The sequence below is a fragment of the Indicator indicator genome, chromosome 19, assembly GCF_027791375.1.
Source record: "Indicator indicator isolate 239-I01 chromosome 19, UM_Iind_1.1, whole genome shotgun sequence".
NCBI classification, from domain to species: domain Eukaryota; kingdom Metazoa; phylum Chordata; class Aves; order Piciformes; family Indicatoridae; genus Indicator; species Indicator indicator.
The window spans coordinates 18,314,676-18,333,390 of NC_072028.1; the positions used below are offsets into that span (position 1 = coordinate 18,314,676).

Consider the following 18,715-nt stretch of genomic DNA (forward strand, 5'->3'; position numbering starts at 1 on the left):
CAGCCTCTCCTTTCAGACTAGGAAAGTTTCACTGGAGCCTCAGTATGGCCCCATCATTGCCTCCCACATTCTTAAGAGATGCCCTGTTTCTCAGCAAGCAGCTGCATCACACCACCATACTTTCCAACCACAAAGGCAGCACATCATCTCTGACTGGTCTGGGGAAACTGGACTTGCCAAATTGCTTCCTGCCATCTGCTGTAAACAACCCAGCAAAATTCTTGCCAAAAATTTAACTCCACAGCTGTAGGCCAAGATATGGGATTATCTTTGCAGGAAGCAGAGAAGTGTCAGCCTCCATCAATCTACACACTCACAAGATTTCATTCTACTAAACAGTTTGGGAACATAATAATGCATTCATTTTAGCCTACGAAACTTCTATTCCATGAGCTCTGCACATGGCAGACTATCATGGTCACTACATACAGCTGAAAAAAATCTGAAATAATTCACAAAAAAGGTAACTACGACAACGTATTAGGCACAAGTTTTACATAACTTCCATAGAACTCCACCTTCCAGACCTGTAGTCAAAGCTATTTACCCATCCACAAGTATTACTCACGGAAATTCAGGTGGATCAAAGATGGACTTGATAGCTCCAGCATAAATGGACAGTATGGATATCACTACGCAGGCCAAGAAGAGGGAAGCAAATTTGTTAACATATTTGACACCAACAAAGACCACCACTGCCATCAAGATGAGGAACACAGTCCCATAGACCCTCATGTTGTTTAGCATAGCACTGGATGCATCATGGGCACCGGAGGGATGAAAAATTGCTGCTTGTGGCACAATGTATGTCTGAAAAAAAGCAGAAAGCCAGCTGAAGGAAGAGAGGAAGAGAATTCTGTCCACATTACTGTAGTGATCTCGTATTTACACTACAAATTTACATCACCTTCCAATCTGTAACATGCTCTTCACCAGGAATCTTCACTTTACAGGAAAAGCCCATTCTATTTCAGTAGTACAACTGAGCCAGCTTCATCAATGATATGCACGTGTCTTTGATTAAATCACACTCCATTTATGTTTTCACTCTGGCTACCCACAAAGTGCACAGCTTCCAAAGGGAAGCACTTGTGGTACAGAACTGGACACTGAGACACCGGAGACCTTCTGTGCGTACACGTGGGACAAGAACACTGGGGGATTTCCACATGCTATTTGTCACAAAAGCAAGAGTACTGCAGTACTACTCACCAATAAAATCTCAATGGCACCAAGGATATACATTGCTCCTGCAAATGTTGTTCCCAAGTAAAAGCACAGCCCAACAGCTCCACCAAACTCAGGGCCCAATGACCTGGAAATCATGAAATAGGAGCCACCAGCTATAAAACAAAACAAAAGAGTAAAATTATTTATTTGTTTATTGTTACAAATTATAAAAAATTCACAGCAAGAATACAACATTTGACATTGTGTGTCTGATTTTTTGAGGGTTCTATTGAAATATTTTTTGTTAGCACAAGGGCAACTACAAACCAAAGAAATTAACCTTTACCCTAACTGATGCTAAGACGACATACTAGATATGGACAGACACACTAGATAGGAATTCAGATTTTGTATCCTGGCTCAAGCAAACTTATCTGGAATAAAGCCATGTTAACAGCTCACAGCAACTCTTTCGTTGTTTTTAAAACACAACTGAGAGGTTTGCTTACTAGACTTACCTGGAACAACACCATTTGTGGCAATAGCACTCATTGATATGGTTGTCAGCATAGTCTGGAGAAAACAAGGAAAAGGAACCAATTGTGTCAGTAACAGTTTTTAAAAGAGAACTCATTTCTTGGTGGAACAAAGCTGCTACTGCCTACACAACACAATATTTCTATTTCTTTTGCCTCCACAGGTCATCATCTGAAAGAAAACAAGGGTAGGATGACTTTAATCATCAAGCTGCTAAGACATTTGCTTGAGAGATAACCACTGCCTTAACAGGTCAAACAACGGGTGCCTGCAGACAAAACAAGATAGAAGAGCACAGGTGTCCCTCCATCTGCAGAGCTAACATCCAACAAAGGCTAGGCCAGCAAGCAACGCAGGCAGCTGTGACCTGGGACAGGCACAAAAAACAGCTGTTTGCTTTATAAACACCATTTTTAAGACTGTATCTACACTAGATACATCTTGCAAGTTTAGAAATACTACCAAAAACAGAAGGAAAAATCAAGTTTAAAAAAGAAAAAAAAAAGTTAGCACAAGGCTACAGACACAGCAGAAGGGTCTGGCAAAAGCTGGCTTTTCTTTACACATGCATCTACAATGCAGCCTCTCCAGTTTCCTCCATAGTTTCACAGAGGTTATGTCACAGGCATTACTTTACCTATATACTTACACAACAGCAGCAAAGTAACACAATCAGGAAGGACTGAAGAACTCCAGCCATTCCTACCATCCAGGTCAGCCGAAGGAAGAGAATAACCCCAAAGATATTCTGCATGCAGGGTAAATACACACCCATCAGGGTGCCCATGCTGGGTGACTGAGAAAGAAGAAAAAGAAAGTTCATTGAAATACATTAACTGGAATTATTCAACACACAGATGACTGAAACCCCTACAGTTTTTGGGTTTCGAATGGCAGAAATTTAGGAAACATAAGCTAAACACACACAAATACTGTACAGAACACGGAACAAACTCTAAACCCACAGATTTCTCAACAAACTGCTGACCCTATCACATCTTCACATTTTAAGTAATTATACTCAGCATTTAACACTGATTATAACAACAGATCACACACATTTGTTGGGAGTTTCTAGTATAAAACCGAGTGGTGCAACCCCAACTAAGCTTCCTCAGAGGTATCTCTGTGTTTCATGGAAAACATACTTTTGTAGTATTACAACTAGAAAAGATCTGGATGTAATTTGGTGCTATGTCTAATGTATTTTGTTCTATTTCATATATTCCATGTAAAGCAAACTATTCCAACCTTTCTTATGTTTGATGTTTGTTTAACATCAGACTCTGAATTACTTCTGAGAGTGACTGGGAAAATCCAAGTTAATTACATGGATTCACAGGAAGCACACAGCTGACATTCAACACAGCATCTTGTAAAACTCTTTTGCACAGTTTTTGTCAGAGGATGGTCATTTCCAAAATGATGATGTCAAAATGCCACTGCTAAGGGTTTTATTACAAGGAATACAAAAGCGTTCCCTGCACTGGTACACTCAGCATTTCAGAGACCCAGATCTCTATGGTTTCACACCAAGACATTTCATTCATTTCATTGCTTCTGCTTTCTGAAGTTTTCTTTTGCATTTAAAATTATACAGAATGCTGAAGCACAGGAACGGAGAGTGTAACTTCTCAAAGGCTCATTGCTTTTCGTACTTCTTTCTATAAATAAACCTATAAATAAATGAATTCCAAAACATATTACTGATAGATAGCATTTAAAGATACCCATCACCAGTCATCTAAATGAGAAGGATATTAAGAGGACATGACAACACTTGTTCAAATTTAACTCCACATAGCATTAACTAAATGCGAAAATAAATAGGTCAGATGCACCATTAGAGACAAATTAGTCATGAATCAAATGCAATGGCACTTAAGACAAGCATATGGCTCTTAAAGCCATAAAATAGCTGTCTAGAACTTGGCTCTTGCCTTGTCTTCACTATGGAAAAAAATTATTTATCTAAGGTAAGTCAGGAGTGTATTTTATTACACACACCAAAACCCTAGAAAAATCAAATGGTTACAAAATCACCAGGTCAAAATAAACAGCCTCAGAATTTAGTATTTTGACTTGCAGTTCCATGTAAGAAATGGAAATTTCCTCATGTTCATCTGGAATCTGCTCTACTAGAGACAACCGAACACTGTGCCCAAGAACATGATCTAAACAGTTCTTTATTAGAAACACCAGGAACTGCTGCACGTTTTTTTCTGAAGTCAGTGCTGAATTCCTTGTGTGACTAAGGGTAAATCACATCAGCTTCCTCTACACACATTTCAACTCGGGTGAACCTCCTGAAGTGGGCAACAAACACTGACAGTTTGCGATGGACTTACCCTATGAGACCTACCAGTGTGGGGCCAGAGAGCTCTAACTCAGCTGTTCCAATGACACAGCACTAAAAAACCCTAAAACATCACCTGCCATTTGTACAAACATTACCACCCTACACAACTAACCTCATCAGCTTTGTCATGCTTATCCATAAGGACAAAAATAATTTTGCCTTCTGATACCAATGGAAATTACACTTGCACATTAGTATTCTGGTCAGAGTATGGTAAGGATTTTAAATTAGTGGTTGCAGCACTATACTGGAGGAGGATCTTCTCAGGGTAGTCTTTACAGTGTATCTCTTTCCTCAGAAAGGGAAGGTTTAAATACTTTTAAATCAAACACCTTCATCTGATTCACATGGTCTCATCAACAACATTAGTGTTTGCTAACTGAGAAAGGAATAAAAGTTGGCAGGCAGTGGGCAAATTTTGCCTTCCATAAGGGCTTCCTATTTTCACATTAATGTTCTCTTTGCCTTTTTTAAAGAGATATTCCATGTAATTTTGTCATCTCTCTGACCATTCACCTGTCAGTTACCCCTCTCCACCGTCTCTGAGCCCAGCAGTAAAGCGGCTTTTTCAGAGGTAAAGGGTTTCTAAGGGTTTGTTAAAACTGGCATCTAGGAAAGGAAAAAAGCTCAAGCTATTGCTCCTACACACGACAAGCAGGTGGAGCACATTTCTTTTATGTTCTATATGACAGTCTTCCAAGTACTAGCAAACTAGGTGAGTTTTCAGCCTGCCCTTTACACATATCCCAACATCTGCTCCCCCTGCATAAGAATTCACCTTAGCTCAGTTCTTCTGCCCTCAGCAGTCCCTGCAGCTTTGCTCTACTGTTCATCTTTTTCTCCCCCTCCCTCTTCAGCGGCCTCTTACGCAGATCAAATTACCGGCTAGCTTCAGCCACAGAGGAAGAAAAATTGTATAGCCGCAAGCCTACTGCAGAGCGGAGCAGCCTAGGAAATGTATGTGCCTGTCTGCAGGCAAAACCCAAGCCACAGCATTAGTAACTGCACCTCAGGCATAAGAGTTTAGTCTGGATTTTCTTACCCTGTACAATAAAACATACTGGTATGAAAGAACGATCCACAAATACTACTTGAACCAGCTTGCCCACAGCAATATTTAACACCAGCAACCTGCAGGGACGATTTTTTTTAATAGCATCTTATAATCACCGAGTGATCCTAAACCAGTGCTGGTCTGAACAGCATACAGTCTGGCCTAACAAGGGGCATTATCTTCAGTCTCAACAGACACCAAATGAAAAATTTAAACACCTCATATGCTGCAGAAAAGAACACAGAGACCTTCTGAAGAATGCAGGGTTAGCTCAACCAAGAAGGGAGAGAACCATCTCGAAAACAGTCTCTGTTTCAGTGAGGCAAATGATGTGTCTGTTCGCTTTAATCAGCTGCAGACACATAATTGATACAAATATTGATCTGAGTCTGAAGGACACTCTTTCCATCGTGCCAATATGACAGGTTATCACAGCACTTGGCTGCAGGGCTTAGGGACATTGATCAGTGATGACAGCTCTTGCAGTTGCTCTGTAGTGTGAGGACAGACAGTAGTACAGAAACGAACTGCCTTATTAAAGATACATGAACTAATATAGTTAATTTAATTTTTTCCAGCATGACAAGGGGGTATTTTATAGCACTGCATCTATTAAGTGCTTCAACAGAAGATGGTATCACACTACATTGACTAGTGTGATTTTTACCTGATGCGTATCTAACACCAAATGCTACTATGAAAAACATTTGTGGGAATGCTGACACAGGGCAATATGTTAATATTAAGCTGTTTTGCACTAAAATTGTCCTGATCTTCATTTGCACCTTTCACAAACTGCAGCAATTATTCCAAGACATTAGAAGGGGAACAGTCACAACATATTTTCCAGAACTTGTGGAAAGATTCAGGTCTCTTTTGGTCTTGCCACTGTAGAAAGCGGGTGCTGACAATTATGATCTCCATAAGCTAGAGCACATCATTCTCTACTCCTTTAATCTAAAAATTTGGAAGAGAGATCTCATGTTTTCTGTACTGCCCCTCAGGGAATTGGCCATTTCATGTGCACACAACCGTCTTGTCTCTTTTATGTGTGACTGTGTTTCTCTAGTGGTTTAGAGGTTGTTTATTTTTGGGTTGCTTGTTCTTTATTTGAGTGGATATGATTTGGTGGGCAGGGGTGTACTAGGCCTCGAAAAGGTATTCACTGAAAGATGAACTGCATATTCACTGACTGAAAGAACTGCTTTTCCTATTCAGTTCTAGAGTCTGCTCACCCTCCTTGCTCCAGTTCTTGTCTAAAAGATGACAGTGACACACCAGAACAAGGCAGCTTACCTTTTGTTACACTGGCTGGGAATGGATTTGCTGGGAGTATCCAGAACAGCACTCAATGAGTCAGCTAATGCTGCCACCTAAGACCAGGACCTGCTTCGTGCTGGGGTGGATAGTCCCATTTCTGTACTAATGGTCAGGTGGGACAAAGTAACAGCAGGGCATTGATTTATACCTTAAAGATGACTGAAAACAAATGTGTAGAAGAATCCCATCCACACAGTTTCTGGCTACCTTCAATCCAGAGCATTGTACAGTTACTGCTTTTGAATTTCCTGAGTTTAATGGTTATAATTATTGCCCAAATTAATACTCAACCTTCTTATATTTTACAATATGTTTAAATTTTCTTATTGCTTATGGCAAGAGAGGGAGAAGAAATTCAATCTACAGTTATGATAGTGCAGCTGATGCAATTTATCCCAGAGACTGACATGCTAGGCAAAGAGTCACTGCAGCGTTTACACAGAAAACACCAAGATATTAATACAGGAGGGTACTGTCACTTTTGGAACGGTTACCCAACCCACTCCACTAAAAACACCAGAGAGGTATGTGAACATGCTCCTTTGGGACATGGGAAAGCATAACTCAGGACAACCCAGGCATTAAGCCCAAGCTGTATTTAACAGAGAATTGTAGCTTTAACAAGGACAATTGTCCATTTTTATGGCAGCAAGCAGCTTGGAAATATGAAAGCGTCTACAGATATCATGCCTAGGTGTAGAAACACTAACAGCAAACCTTAGATGTTATGTATTACTCTACCAGCGATTTAAAACAACTTCTCAGGTATAACTTGCCTGTTACTTGCCCCATTTTTACCTTAGGAAGCTATACTGCATTTACTTTAATAAACTTTACACTGCAGACCCTCACCAAATTCTCCCAATGCTTTTTCCGATAGGGACATAAGAGACTCCCTTTCACACTAGACTGCATCTCACCCTGGTGTTCTGGGCAGGCAGTTAATAAGGAAATAAACAGAAAAAGTGATCAGATCTTTCTCCAAATAGTAAGGATGGTGTCTATTTTATCTCCCCGCATTGTGTCGTGGATTGGGTAACAATCAATATACTTTTGTTAGGAAGAGGCTGAAAATTAGATTATGCAATAACACTACATTTAGTGCTGATGCCTACATTATTCCTACCAAAAGCATGCTAAAACAGTGATGCTGCTGATATATTAGTGGCATGAAGGTAAAAAAAACTTCAGACATACTCAGCAAGTACGACACAAAAGACATTCACAACTAAGAAATTTAAATTACTTTTTGAAGCTTATAGTACAAGAATGCATCATCTTGCAATGATGTCATATTAACCACAATATTACAGCACTCTACTGCACATGGTCTCAGATAAAACTGAATTTTAAGCTTCATGTTGACTAAACAACTTCATTAACCCCAGTAACAAAACAGTGCAGAGTAAAGAACTGGGGTGCAAAGGAGCTGGAATCTGGCATGCAGCATGGGGTAACAAGCATTCTTTTTGAGAACAACCTGTTGGTTTTCAACACTATGGCTTTCTTCTCTTTCTGAAATGGCTCAAACTATAAAACCTGTAGAATTCAGGTGTTATCTTAGCTTTTGGGAAAACTTTCTTTTGATAAAATCATGCATGCAAAGTGACAGGCCTGCAAGTGCCATAAAATGCAACCATTCCACTTGAGAGTTAGCACTAACTGAAACATTTGCCTGGCTGCCACAGCACTGTAAGAGCAGTTAAGAGTTTTATCAGGAGGGCTGCATTCTAACTACCAACAATCAAATCCCACCTAGTTATTACAAGGCCAGCCCAGATGGGCTAACCATCTAAATTCAGATCCTCTGGGGCAGAATTCAGCTCCCTAAGTGCCTAACACCGGAATGACACCTGAGCTGCCCCAGGGTGTCCAATCTGACCTCCACCCACCACTCTGGAAGGGCGTTGTCTCCTGCAGAGCTATGTCAGATAACTGCTGGGCAACTAAAACAGCACTAAGAAAATGCAGGTGTTTGGTATTGCTGTTTGGTCACAGCTGAAAGCCCTCCCTCCTTAACTAACTCCATACCCAAGCACACCAAGCTGCACTGTTGAGAACAGTGCTTAAACCACTACATCTGCCCCAGTTCTTTGGTAACGTCTGGCTACCTACAGGGTTTTATGTTATTTCTTTGCAACACTCCTGACAGAGGCTAAGAGAAAGCACAAAGGAGTCCCAGTCTCCAGAAATCACACAGGAAATCACTCCATTCACCAGCTGGCCATGGAGAGTATCACTACTTACCTTTGACACTTTCTTCTTCGAGCCATCAGTACTTTCTGCTTCTTCATGTTCCTTAACACCTTGGGTAAGATTTGTGTAGTTGACCAACTTGCCGAGCAGAGACGATACTTTCGGTCGTATATCAAGTTCTTCCTGTGGAAGAAGACAACTAGTCACCTTCTGCAATTCACATCATTTATAAAGACTATCTGGGCTTGTGCTTTCCTTGGCATGCCAGGGAAAAATCATCCAGGGAACGATAGAATATTTCATTGTGCCTGAACCATTGAGGAAAAGATTTAGTTTTCTAAGAGAAGGGCAATTCTGACAGGAAAAGCCTATATGCCAACAAGTCTGCACTCTATGCACCCTTCTCCTTAGGTGCTGAAAAGCATGAGTTGTAGCAATGAAGCCTGAGCCTTGGGACTGTAAAGGAAATCTCTAATGTCAGCTTCCATCAACAGACAGACTTTTTCAAAGGTCAAGTTGCCAAACAAATCTTATTTAGTGATTAAACTCTATTCATTGTTGGCATGCATCACTCTGATAATGTTATTACATTTTTCAAACTTGCCATCTAATAGATGTGGATCTAGACAAAACCCCCAAAGGCACATGTGCAGAGGACCTGTACTTGAACCTTTACATTCATCCCATCCCACTTCTCTTTCTGAAGGCAAGTTTGAGAGTAAAAATAAATATTAAAAAATCAGAACAAAATTTTTCCCTTCCTTCCCCTTTGTCTTGGGCATCGAAACGTCTTACATGTAAACTGCACAGTGGGTAATGCATGGTAAAGAGAAACCACTTTCTACACAGGAAATAAACCCTGAGTAATGAAGATCATACTGGAGTTGTAGCTTATCTTCCTGTTTCTGGTAGTGTCACGTGCTTGGTACCTAATGGCAGAGACTGACCCCGAATGTCCCTTTTCTTACTCCTCCTTCTGATCTCATCTGCAGTTCACATCTTTCAAAACCTGATTACAACTCTTTCCAGAAAGAGGCTGAGGCAAGATGCCTGCTGTTCAGCTGAGCAGCATGGTCTTTGGGGTGCTCCTCCCTCTCTTTACTACTACAAGAAAGAGCCTGCAGCCCTGCTGTGGTACTGTGTTACTGTTGATGAGAAAGGCAGGCATCTGACTAGCAGCAGCCATGCCACGAGAGGCCAACCCTCCATGACCTGCAAGTGAGTTTATCCTGATCACAGACTTCCCATGCCTTGGAGGAAGGAGACACCACAGCTGGGAGCACACTTCAAAGCCCTTTATCTCCAAGCACATTGCCTGCAGACATGGTTGCAGCACTTGCCCAGTGAGTTCCTATCCAGCAGCTGGTTGGTTATACTTGTCCAGGCTCTATGCCACACAGCTGAGCTCTGCAGATGCCAGCCAGGCAGGGTGCAGGGCCAGCTCAGGCCGCCCCACATCAAGTTCCAGAACAAGAAACACAGGATACATGCCTCCAGTCTTGCTGTGAAGCTGCTCAGAAGCCCAGCTGCAGAGCCATACAGAGACTCTCTACACTGTTTCCCAGCACCTAAGCTTCTGAAAACATTTTTTCAGGGACTTGGCCTTACCCCACCATTATATATTTGCACCATGATATATCTGTACTTTATGCAGTGCCAGCAAGGTAAAGAAGGAGAGGAGGACTCTGCTGAACTTGTTGTGACTGCAACTGGCCTCCCACATGAGACTCTGGTCCTCATCATTTCCCACAGAAACAGTTGTAACTCTCTGCCTCACAAGGCCTGAGCTTCACCACCACATGGGGTATCTCTGCCTAGTGGTACTTTGGACAGACAGACATACACAAAAAAGCATGCGAGGGAGAAACCTGCATTACTGAAATACTGCTGTTGTAATAATACAGGAGACCCAGGCTAAGCTGAGTACCTGAACTTAGGCACTGTATTACAGAAAAAAACATGGTTCTTCTTATCACAATCAATCAGCCCATGCTCATTTTCCACACTGATTAGCCAACAGTGCCACAGCTTCACTATTTAAACTATTTAGGTCCCATTACATTTGCTACCAAGGACTTTTAGACTTGTCTTGAGGTGAGAATTAGGTACCAACCCACTGCATGCATCTTTGCAATGCTCTGTACTCCACTGAACACAATGTGCTCAATCCCTCCCAGTCTGGAAGATCACAAATCACATTAGAAGTATGAAAAACAGTTAGAAATTACCTCAAACAAGGCCAGATTTCTGTCATAGTAATCACCTCCCTTGCCAGCTTCTGTACTGTTCAGGAAAGGACTGTTCTCTTTATGGTTGCCATGACCTGCAAAGAAAAAAAAAAAGGCAGGAGATTTTGATTAAGAGCAGAAATAGATCTCCTGAGGAAATTTTGTAACCTTTACAAAAGCTGTAGGGGATAAAACTGTTTGGTCAATTAAATCTAATTCTTTTTAATATCTAAAGTTACGTGATGTTAGTAATAGCAAAGGTATTACACTTCCAAGATAGAGCCTTTTCTATTTCTACTGCTCTGTTTTTATTAATATAAAACGAAAAGTCACCTTACAGGTAGGGTCACAGCTACAACACTACTCTCATGTTCCTTTTCCTAACTATTTCTTATATGGAGCAGTGACGATGACAAGACAGTTCTCAAGCACTTCAAATTCGTTACTCATGCTCGAACAACTTCTGAGCAGTAACTCCAAACTGATTAAGTAGATTTAGTCAGACCGAGCAATTCAAAGACTAGATTCTGCTATTACAATACAACTATCGATCAAAACCTCCACCCTTCTGTTGTTGATGTGGGTTTTTTTCCACTATGCCCACTAATCCCAGGCACCAAACATGCTCACTTCACGATGCCTTTACCTTACTGCGTTTTGTACATTCAGACTGCACGTTCTTTAGACACATGCTCCTTATGCTTTTAAGTTATAGCCTAACATTAGACACAGCAAAAGCAAAGCATTAATATATGCAGTGAAGACCAACACAGCTTTTTTTAACAGGTAGTAACGTAGGAAAAAAAATTAAAGGTACTATAGTGTAAAATGAGCTCTGGAGAAAAAAAAGAAAAAAAAATGAAGGGAAAAAAAAAAGATTAAATTGACTCCAGCATTCTCAGACCTGTGGCCCCCATCACACTCTGGTTGACAAAGATGCCTTTCTTTTGCCTCTTCACTCTCTGCTCTTTCAGCCAACACAAACTAAAGAGATTTCCAAGAGTATCTCCTTAAGGAAGGCTTAATCCAAGGAATAAGTTTTTTTTTTTCTATTTACAAAAAAAAAAGTAACCACTAAAAAAGTCTAAAATTAAAGAAAAACCTTATTATCTCAAATGAAAATATAGCAAGTTAAAGAAGTATTGTATGCTGACTATATAAAAGGCAAGAGATTAAACAGATGGATTTTTGAGGGCATGTTTTCAATGATTAAGTTAAACAATTCCACAAGGCTACACTAAATTATTTTAAAATAATCCCAGTCGAAGTATTGCTACATTCTGAAATCTGAATCAGCTTACAAAATGAAGCTAATAGGAAATAGAAGACTCCTCCCCTACTTACAGTGATCAGCATATATAACACTGTTACAAAATTAATTGCAATAAGCAAAACAATGATGAGAAAGTTCAGTCCTCTTCTTGCTGAGGGGCAGGGAGGATGGAAGCAGGACAATTTTCCTGACATTGCTCACAGGTGTTTTGAACAAAACTCCAAAAAACAAGATTCATGAACAGAGGTCTTCTTAGGCTTCTGGAAATACTTAGTTGACCAAAAATACTTGCAGAGAGCAGTCTGCTGCATTTCCATGCCTGCTGCTTTTCTCAGAGCTCTGACAAGTTAACACCAAAATGTTAATTAGCAGCTGCCTTGCACAAGTGGGCTCAGCTTGTTGGCTGACCTCACCTACATGCAAGAGACGTTCACACTGCTGTACATTGTAGAATTGTTCACACAGCTAGAAAAGTATCAGTACGCTTAGCAACGCAGCCTCAAAATAAAATGTTTATCAACTGCAGCAAAGGCAAGTATTTATTAAAAATCAGCACGTTTGCTGTATTTATTCTGTCTACAGAAGGCAGAAGGCATATGCAAGATGAATTTTGTTGCAGTATGTATTGTTAGCACTGCTGTAGTCTGGTCTGTATGAATGCGGTGAAAGAGCATTTGCAATTTTTGCTGAGGAAATGGAACTTCATTTCCTGACATATAGGTTTTACTCATTAAATTGGACACAAATAATAGTGACGTCCACAGCAATACTGGCTACCTGATTGATCAAGACTGGTCTGTGCAGTATCATCTTATCATTAAACTTAGCAAATACAGCAAGACCATGAGTAACCTAGTTTTGCTTTCTCGTTTCCTAAATACTAGCTCTGGTAATTAAATGTTTAAAAAAAAAAAATCAAACTGATTCCTGTTCTTTTTCAAAACACTGAGTGATTTTTAAATCAATTCTCTGCTGTCTTAGTTCTCCTTGTTCTTCCATCAGGAACCTTACCTTACAGATGAAGCTTACCAGTGTCTCAAAAAAGTATAATGGGCGTTCCCTTATTTGCAATGCTTACAGAAACTCTCACCCTGTATAAAATCAGACTCTTGTCAAGGTAACTCATACACTCAAGCTCATATTTCTATACATGATGACAATTGGTTTGCTCTTTCAAAATACCAAGGCTCTCATTACCACCACTGGTATAGCCTATCCCCAGTTAAGAAAGATTACTTCATACCGCCCGAGCCTGACAAAGATCAGTGACTCCAGATGAATCTTCAAGTTAACTGGCATTTTTTTGGAAATATTTTCATTTTGCCTCCAGTAATTTCTTCACAATCAGTCTCTTCACAAGCTCTCTCTCAGAGCTTCCAGCTTCTCTCTCTCTCTCTCCCTGTATTTTCAAGCATTACCCAATACCTTCCCCCATTTGACTTTCCCACTGAATTTGATTCCTTAATGTGCTTACTTTAAACATCTTCCTGCACACAGGAAGCCCAAACAAGGCAAACTGCAACAGACAAATCACAGCCAGTGACTGGAAATAGAATACTGTTCTTCTAATTACTAGGGCATATTTTTCTCTCAATGCAAAAAAATTCAGATGATGGAGAAATGCAGCTGGCTTTTTATCACATTCACAGCACTAGCTCCACTATCCTCCAAGTACCTAAGGATCATGAATTGCTGGGGAAAATGCAAAAATCAAGGCGAACCTCCAAACTCTATGATTCTGCTAAGCCAACAAAGTGCTGCACTAACCCCCTCTCAAACCCTGTACACTTGAACAGGAAGCAAAGGAGTGTATGTTCTTCGCAATGACATCTGATTTTAACTTCACAGATGTGCACAACTGTGTGCTGTAGAGATCTGTGTGGATTCAGGAAGAATTCTCCATGGCTAAGTTAAGCACAGATAATTAAAAGACGATCAAAATCACCTTCACTACAGTTGCACGTTCAGTGCAACCTCTACTTTTCGGTCATGTCCTAAAATCACAACATGTCAGAATTTGTCTTATTTACTCTCTTTCTGCATTCTTTTTCCAGTTTCACAAGTAAAACCTATGTCAGATGACTGTTTCCTCAGCAAGGATCACAAATGTGCTTTGACAAAACAGAAGAGACTGCAGCACACTATGCAATATGTACTGCAATAAAAATGTGTCTGCGGTCTTCAATCTGCCAATGAGCAATACCAGCAGCTTCAAAGAGACTTACTTGCATGGGAAGAGCTTGTTATCTCCATCAGTTTTGGAGGAGAGCAGAGGTGACCTCGGAAAGCTACTCCGGGGAATTCTTGCCCCAGCTTCACATGAGGACAGTTTACATTCTGAAGCATGAAGTCTCCTGGGCAAGGCCCATCTTGTGACATGCGTACAGTTTTCCTCATTCTTAGAAATCAAGTCTTTGGTCTTGGACCGGAGCTATGTGGTGTTAGATTTCATCATGCAACACTGTTATGCAAGGAACATTTCTTAAAGAGGGAGCTATACACTCTGCAACAGAGAATAATTTATTTGCCTTAGTCCCTAATGAATTGCAATTTTTAAGTCAGGCAAACTATATTCCAAGTAGGTTAAGATTTCCTCTTCATTTGCTTCATCGCTTCTCATTGTTCATTATCTTTCAATAAGTAAGGCATTTTATTTCTGAACACTACCGGTTCTCTTCCAAACCAAATAATTCTATTTGTAGCCACCACTACAACTACACAGCTTATCTAAACATTTCCCTGGAGTTTTTAATGTTCCCTTGCTCAGGTACAGACTCAGGTCTGCAGAACAAGGTTCAGCATGGTGTGGATGACCTGAGTTCCATAAAACATCAAAGACGGTTCATGGAACAAAACCTAAAAATCATAAATGTGCATACTCCCACACATACAAGCACACAAGCCCAAGAGACAGAATAAAAGCAGTAAATGGATGTCCAAACTTTTATCTCAGTGCCAAGATAAAACACCGTGGAAAACTGTAGCAGATATTCTATTGACTGGTTCTGGTTTGTACTTCTCTTGAAGGTTTGTGTTTTCTTTACTTCAAAACCAACAAAACAAAAATAAAACAGAAAAAGAAAAAGATTAAGCACACAGAGGACAGTGTTTACATTATTGTTCTCCTTTTGGAAGGGTATTAGGCCAGAGAGACAATTTCACTGCTTGAACATGTTGAGTGTAAGTCTTCTGCACAAGCCATTGTATTTTCCTTGGTCTGAGGGATGAAACCCAGAATTTAGATAGAATTGCAGGCAAAACACATATATGAAAGTAAACAGAAGACAGATTAGTGAGGATAAATGAAAGATGAACAATTAGGCACAGTGAGACTACCATTAAGAAAGACCAAGGAGCTTTACAGTGATAAAGTCTACTCAGCCAGACTACTAAAAGAATCATCAGCCCTGTGAGAAGGTGGTAGGTAGGAGCAGGTTGCATGACTCAACCTGTCAACGTTTTATTCTCCTCTATTGTCAGTTTCTGAACTCTCTTAAAGAAAACCACCACACCCCTACTTCATTATATTCAGTTAAATAAGGGGAAACTCGTATGTCTTATAACAACTTCAGGTATTTCCATTGGACATGACCAATGTAGAGCGATGCTCACCTTGTTCTTATGGAGGCCCTACCTACATGAGAAGAGACCCTGAAGGCACAGATGGTCATAGTCTGACTAGCTTTCATTTAGACAGCAGATAACAGAAGTGAAAAATACAGTAGTGCTACGTAAGCAGCAGTAAGGTTTAAAATATTAGAAGTATTCCCAAGAGGGCTGAACTTTGATTACTAACTTTGTTTCTGCCACTTTGCTTTTACAGACAGATATCTCAGCTAATTAAATGCAAGTTGGTAGAGACACATACACCATGCTTATGGATTTAAAGCAGAACACAGACTCTCAGACATGCTTTGCTGGGCAAAGCTGGACAAAGCTCCAGATGTGGCTATGACCTGCGATGATGGCATGCAGAGTTGCCCTAATCCTTCCTACTTGGAATCTTGACAGCTAAATCTTAACGGAGGGGCTACATTTCTCCAAGGAGATTTATGAAGAATCAGTACAAATCAGAATTAGAACTTTAACCCTGACAAAAAAAAAGAAACTTTGGTGGTTTATTTGCCTCTTTATTACTGACAAACAGCAGGTTATTTACTAGAAAACCATCTCAAAGGACAGCCCAACACTCCTCCCTTCAATGTAATTTAATTTAATTTCTGGAGCAGCGTAAGAGCTAATATTGCACTGTTAAGTGCACTATGCATGTACAGACTCCTTTGTGTACACCACAGTACAAAACAATTGTAATAGTGTGCATAGCAGCTAGCACCCCTTTTTCTGTCAGTCACATACTATTTTACAGACATCCCTGGCCACAAAGCCTGTGACAGTGGCAGACACAAACTGAGCCATTTTCATTTGTGGAAAACACTTAAGCTTAGAATTATTTTTAATTAAAAATATTTAAAAAACAAAAAAATATTCATATGCTAAGATCAGAAAAGAGAGTTGATACCCAAGCAGTTGGTACAGACTTGCTTTAACCTGATTTCAGCTATCTAAACAGCAGGCAGTTATAGTCAACTAATCATGTAGGCTCTTGTCTTACTCAGAGATGGCTCAATTAGCTGATTTTCCCCCCCCCAGTGCCTCTCCTGTGCATGCAACTTGGCATGCTACAAATTACGTCTAAACAGAGCTAACTTAAATCCCTAATTTATAGACAGTTTAAGACACGCAAAATTTATCCCATTTTGGAGAGCAAGTCAGTTCTGTTGTATTTATGTTTTTCCAGATTTTCATGTGTCGAAATGTTCTGCAAATTTTGACACAACTGGTAATTAGGCCACTATTCAGTTTCATTTTTTGACCACAAAAAGAAAGTAGGTTTGCTGCATTTACTGTTCTCACAAGACCTAGAGGCAAATGAATACACCCAAGACAGGTATTCCATGGAGGGCCAGGGGAGAGTTAGAGGAACAATGGGATTGCTGCAAACTGGAATAATTTCCAGGTAGAATATTTCTTCACTGTATCACCAGGTCATTTTATTAGTCCCAAGATTACTTCTAAAGACATGTTTACAGCCTGAAGGATAAAGTTTTAATACAAAAAATGCTGTACATGTCCATTTTTATTATACTTTGTTGTTTTGGCCTGCTTCTACAAAAAAAAAAAAAAGACAGTTCTTACAGTTCTTGAGAAAGCACTTTTCAGATGTAACAATGGTACTCCTTTCCCAAGCACTTGAGATAAAACTTGCTTTCCCCCACAGCAGTAACGTTTTGCAGAACTGAGTATTGCTGAAGAATAGAAAATCCTAAACAAGTTCCTCGGTCTTTGCTAGTTAGTACCAATCCACCTAAGACCTTGGGCTACCAGATCTTTTTCAATGAAGGTGGCAGAAAGCACGAGCTTGATTCCCAGGCAGATCCAGTATTTTATGAAATTAACAGCCACCGTTGCACTAGGTAACAACCTGTGCTCCAATAAGGCTGTATAAGAGGGAAAAAATAACAGAATAAAAGGACAGACCTCTATCTGCATAACTTCTAGGCAGTACTATCAGTTACACTGATGACACCCAACTCTCACATGCCAGACTCAAACACACACTCACAACAAGAAAGTGAAGCTTAAAAGCCAAACTACTGACATTCATGGCTTTAAGAATACAGTATGTTCATTCACAATGTTAAGACTAGTACATAATATTATTTACTTCACTGTTAAATTGATGCTGTCATTAAAGTTCTGAGGTAACTGAATTTTACCCAAAAAGTCAAGGTGCACTTGTTAAAGATCTTTGCATGGTACACTGCAGATACCATGAATATAGTTATAATCAGCTTTGGTATCTACAGAAGTGACATGAACAAAGCAGATTTTTACCAAAAAGTAAACTAAAAAGCTATATTGCTGATAATACATTAGTTTCACTCTGAAACAATGTGAGTTTTAGAGACTGCATTTGTTGTTGTTCTGTACAAAAGAAAGAGCCAAAGCTTTCCCAGACAACACCCTATGCAATAGCACAGTCCAGAATTAAGTGTACAACTGAGCAGAGAATGCTGATTTATGCATAGATAAACAGGTATGGAGTTACTACCAGACTTCTACTGTACTTTGCAGAACTAGATTAGAGAACAGCTTTACCAATTAAGTTGACTGACAGTATACAACTCCAAGGATTTAGCAAGTCAATTATCCTGTGTTTCAGAAAGCGTGATGATCTCATTCCCAGTGAAGATACACTGGTATTTTCAGAACACTATAATCTTTTGCAGGTATTAACACCAACAAGAAGTACTTACCCTTTAGCAATAGCTCTTTGCCCTTTCCAGTAATTTGGTTCACCATTATTCTTCTTTCTGCTCTTAGCACATGCTCTAGTAATTGCCTTCTCTGTGAAGTCTTGAGGATTGGACAAGTTTAATGACACTGTATTCCTAAAAGAACTTTTTTCCACCTCCTCTGACAAACTGACTGCTGGCTACAATGCTGAATGGGACTGATCTCTTTCAGGAAGCAAAATGGTTTCTTACAGAAAGCTAAACTAACACTGATATAATCCA

At 39.9% G+C, this 18,715-nt stretch overlaps 1 protein-coding gene across 8 annotated transcripts in view; it reads right to left on the reverse strand.

Moving 5' to 3' along the window:
* SLC12A4 (solute carrier family 12 member 4) overlaps positions 1-18,715 on the reverse strand; it is a 48,191-nt gene that overhangs the window by 18,111 nt on the left and 11,365 nt on the right. For 6 of the 8 annotated variants that reach the window (XR_008489286.1, XM_054389782.1, XM_054389783.1 and 3 more), the window contains 6 exons: positions 10,865-10,959; positions 8,688-8,819; positions 2,357-2,503; positions 1,689-1,743; positions 1,213-1,343; positions 569-810 (listed from right to left, as the gene is read on the reverse strand). Coding sequence is in view for 7 of the 8 variants with exons in the window: in XM_054389782.1 (XP_054245757.1) it covers positions 569-810; positions 1,213-1,343; positions 1,689-1,743; positions 2,357-2,503; positions 8,688-8,819; positions 10,865-10,959 (802 nt within the window). In the remaining variant the exon portion in view is untranslated. Of the gene's footprint in view, positions 1-568; positions 811-1,212; positions 1,344-1,688; positions 1,744-2,356; positions 2,504-8,687; positions 8,820-10,864; positions 10,960-14,362; positions 14,656-18,715 lie in introns of those variants that run through there. The other 2 variants (XM_054389784.1, XM_054389785.1) reach the window with 1 other exon arrangement.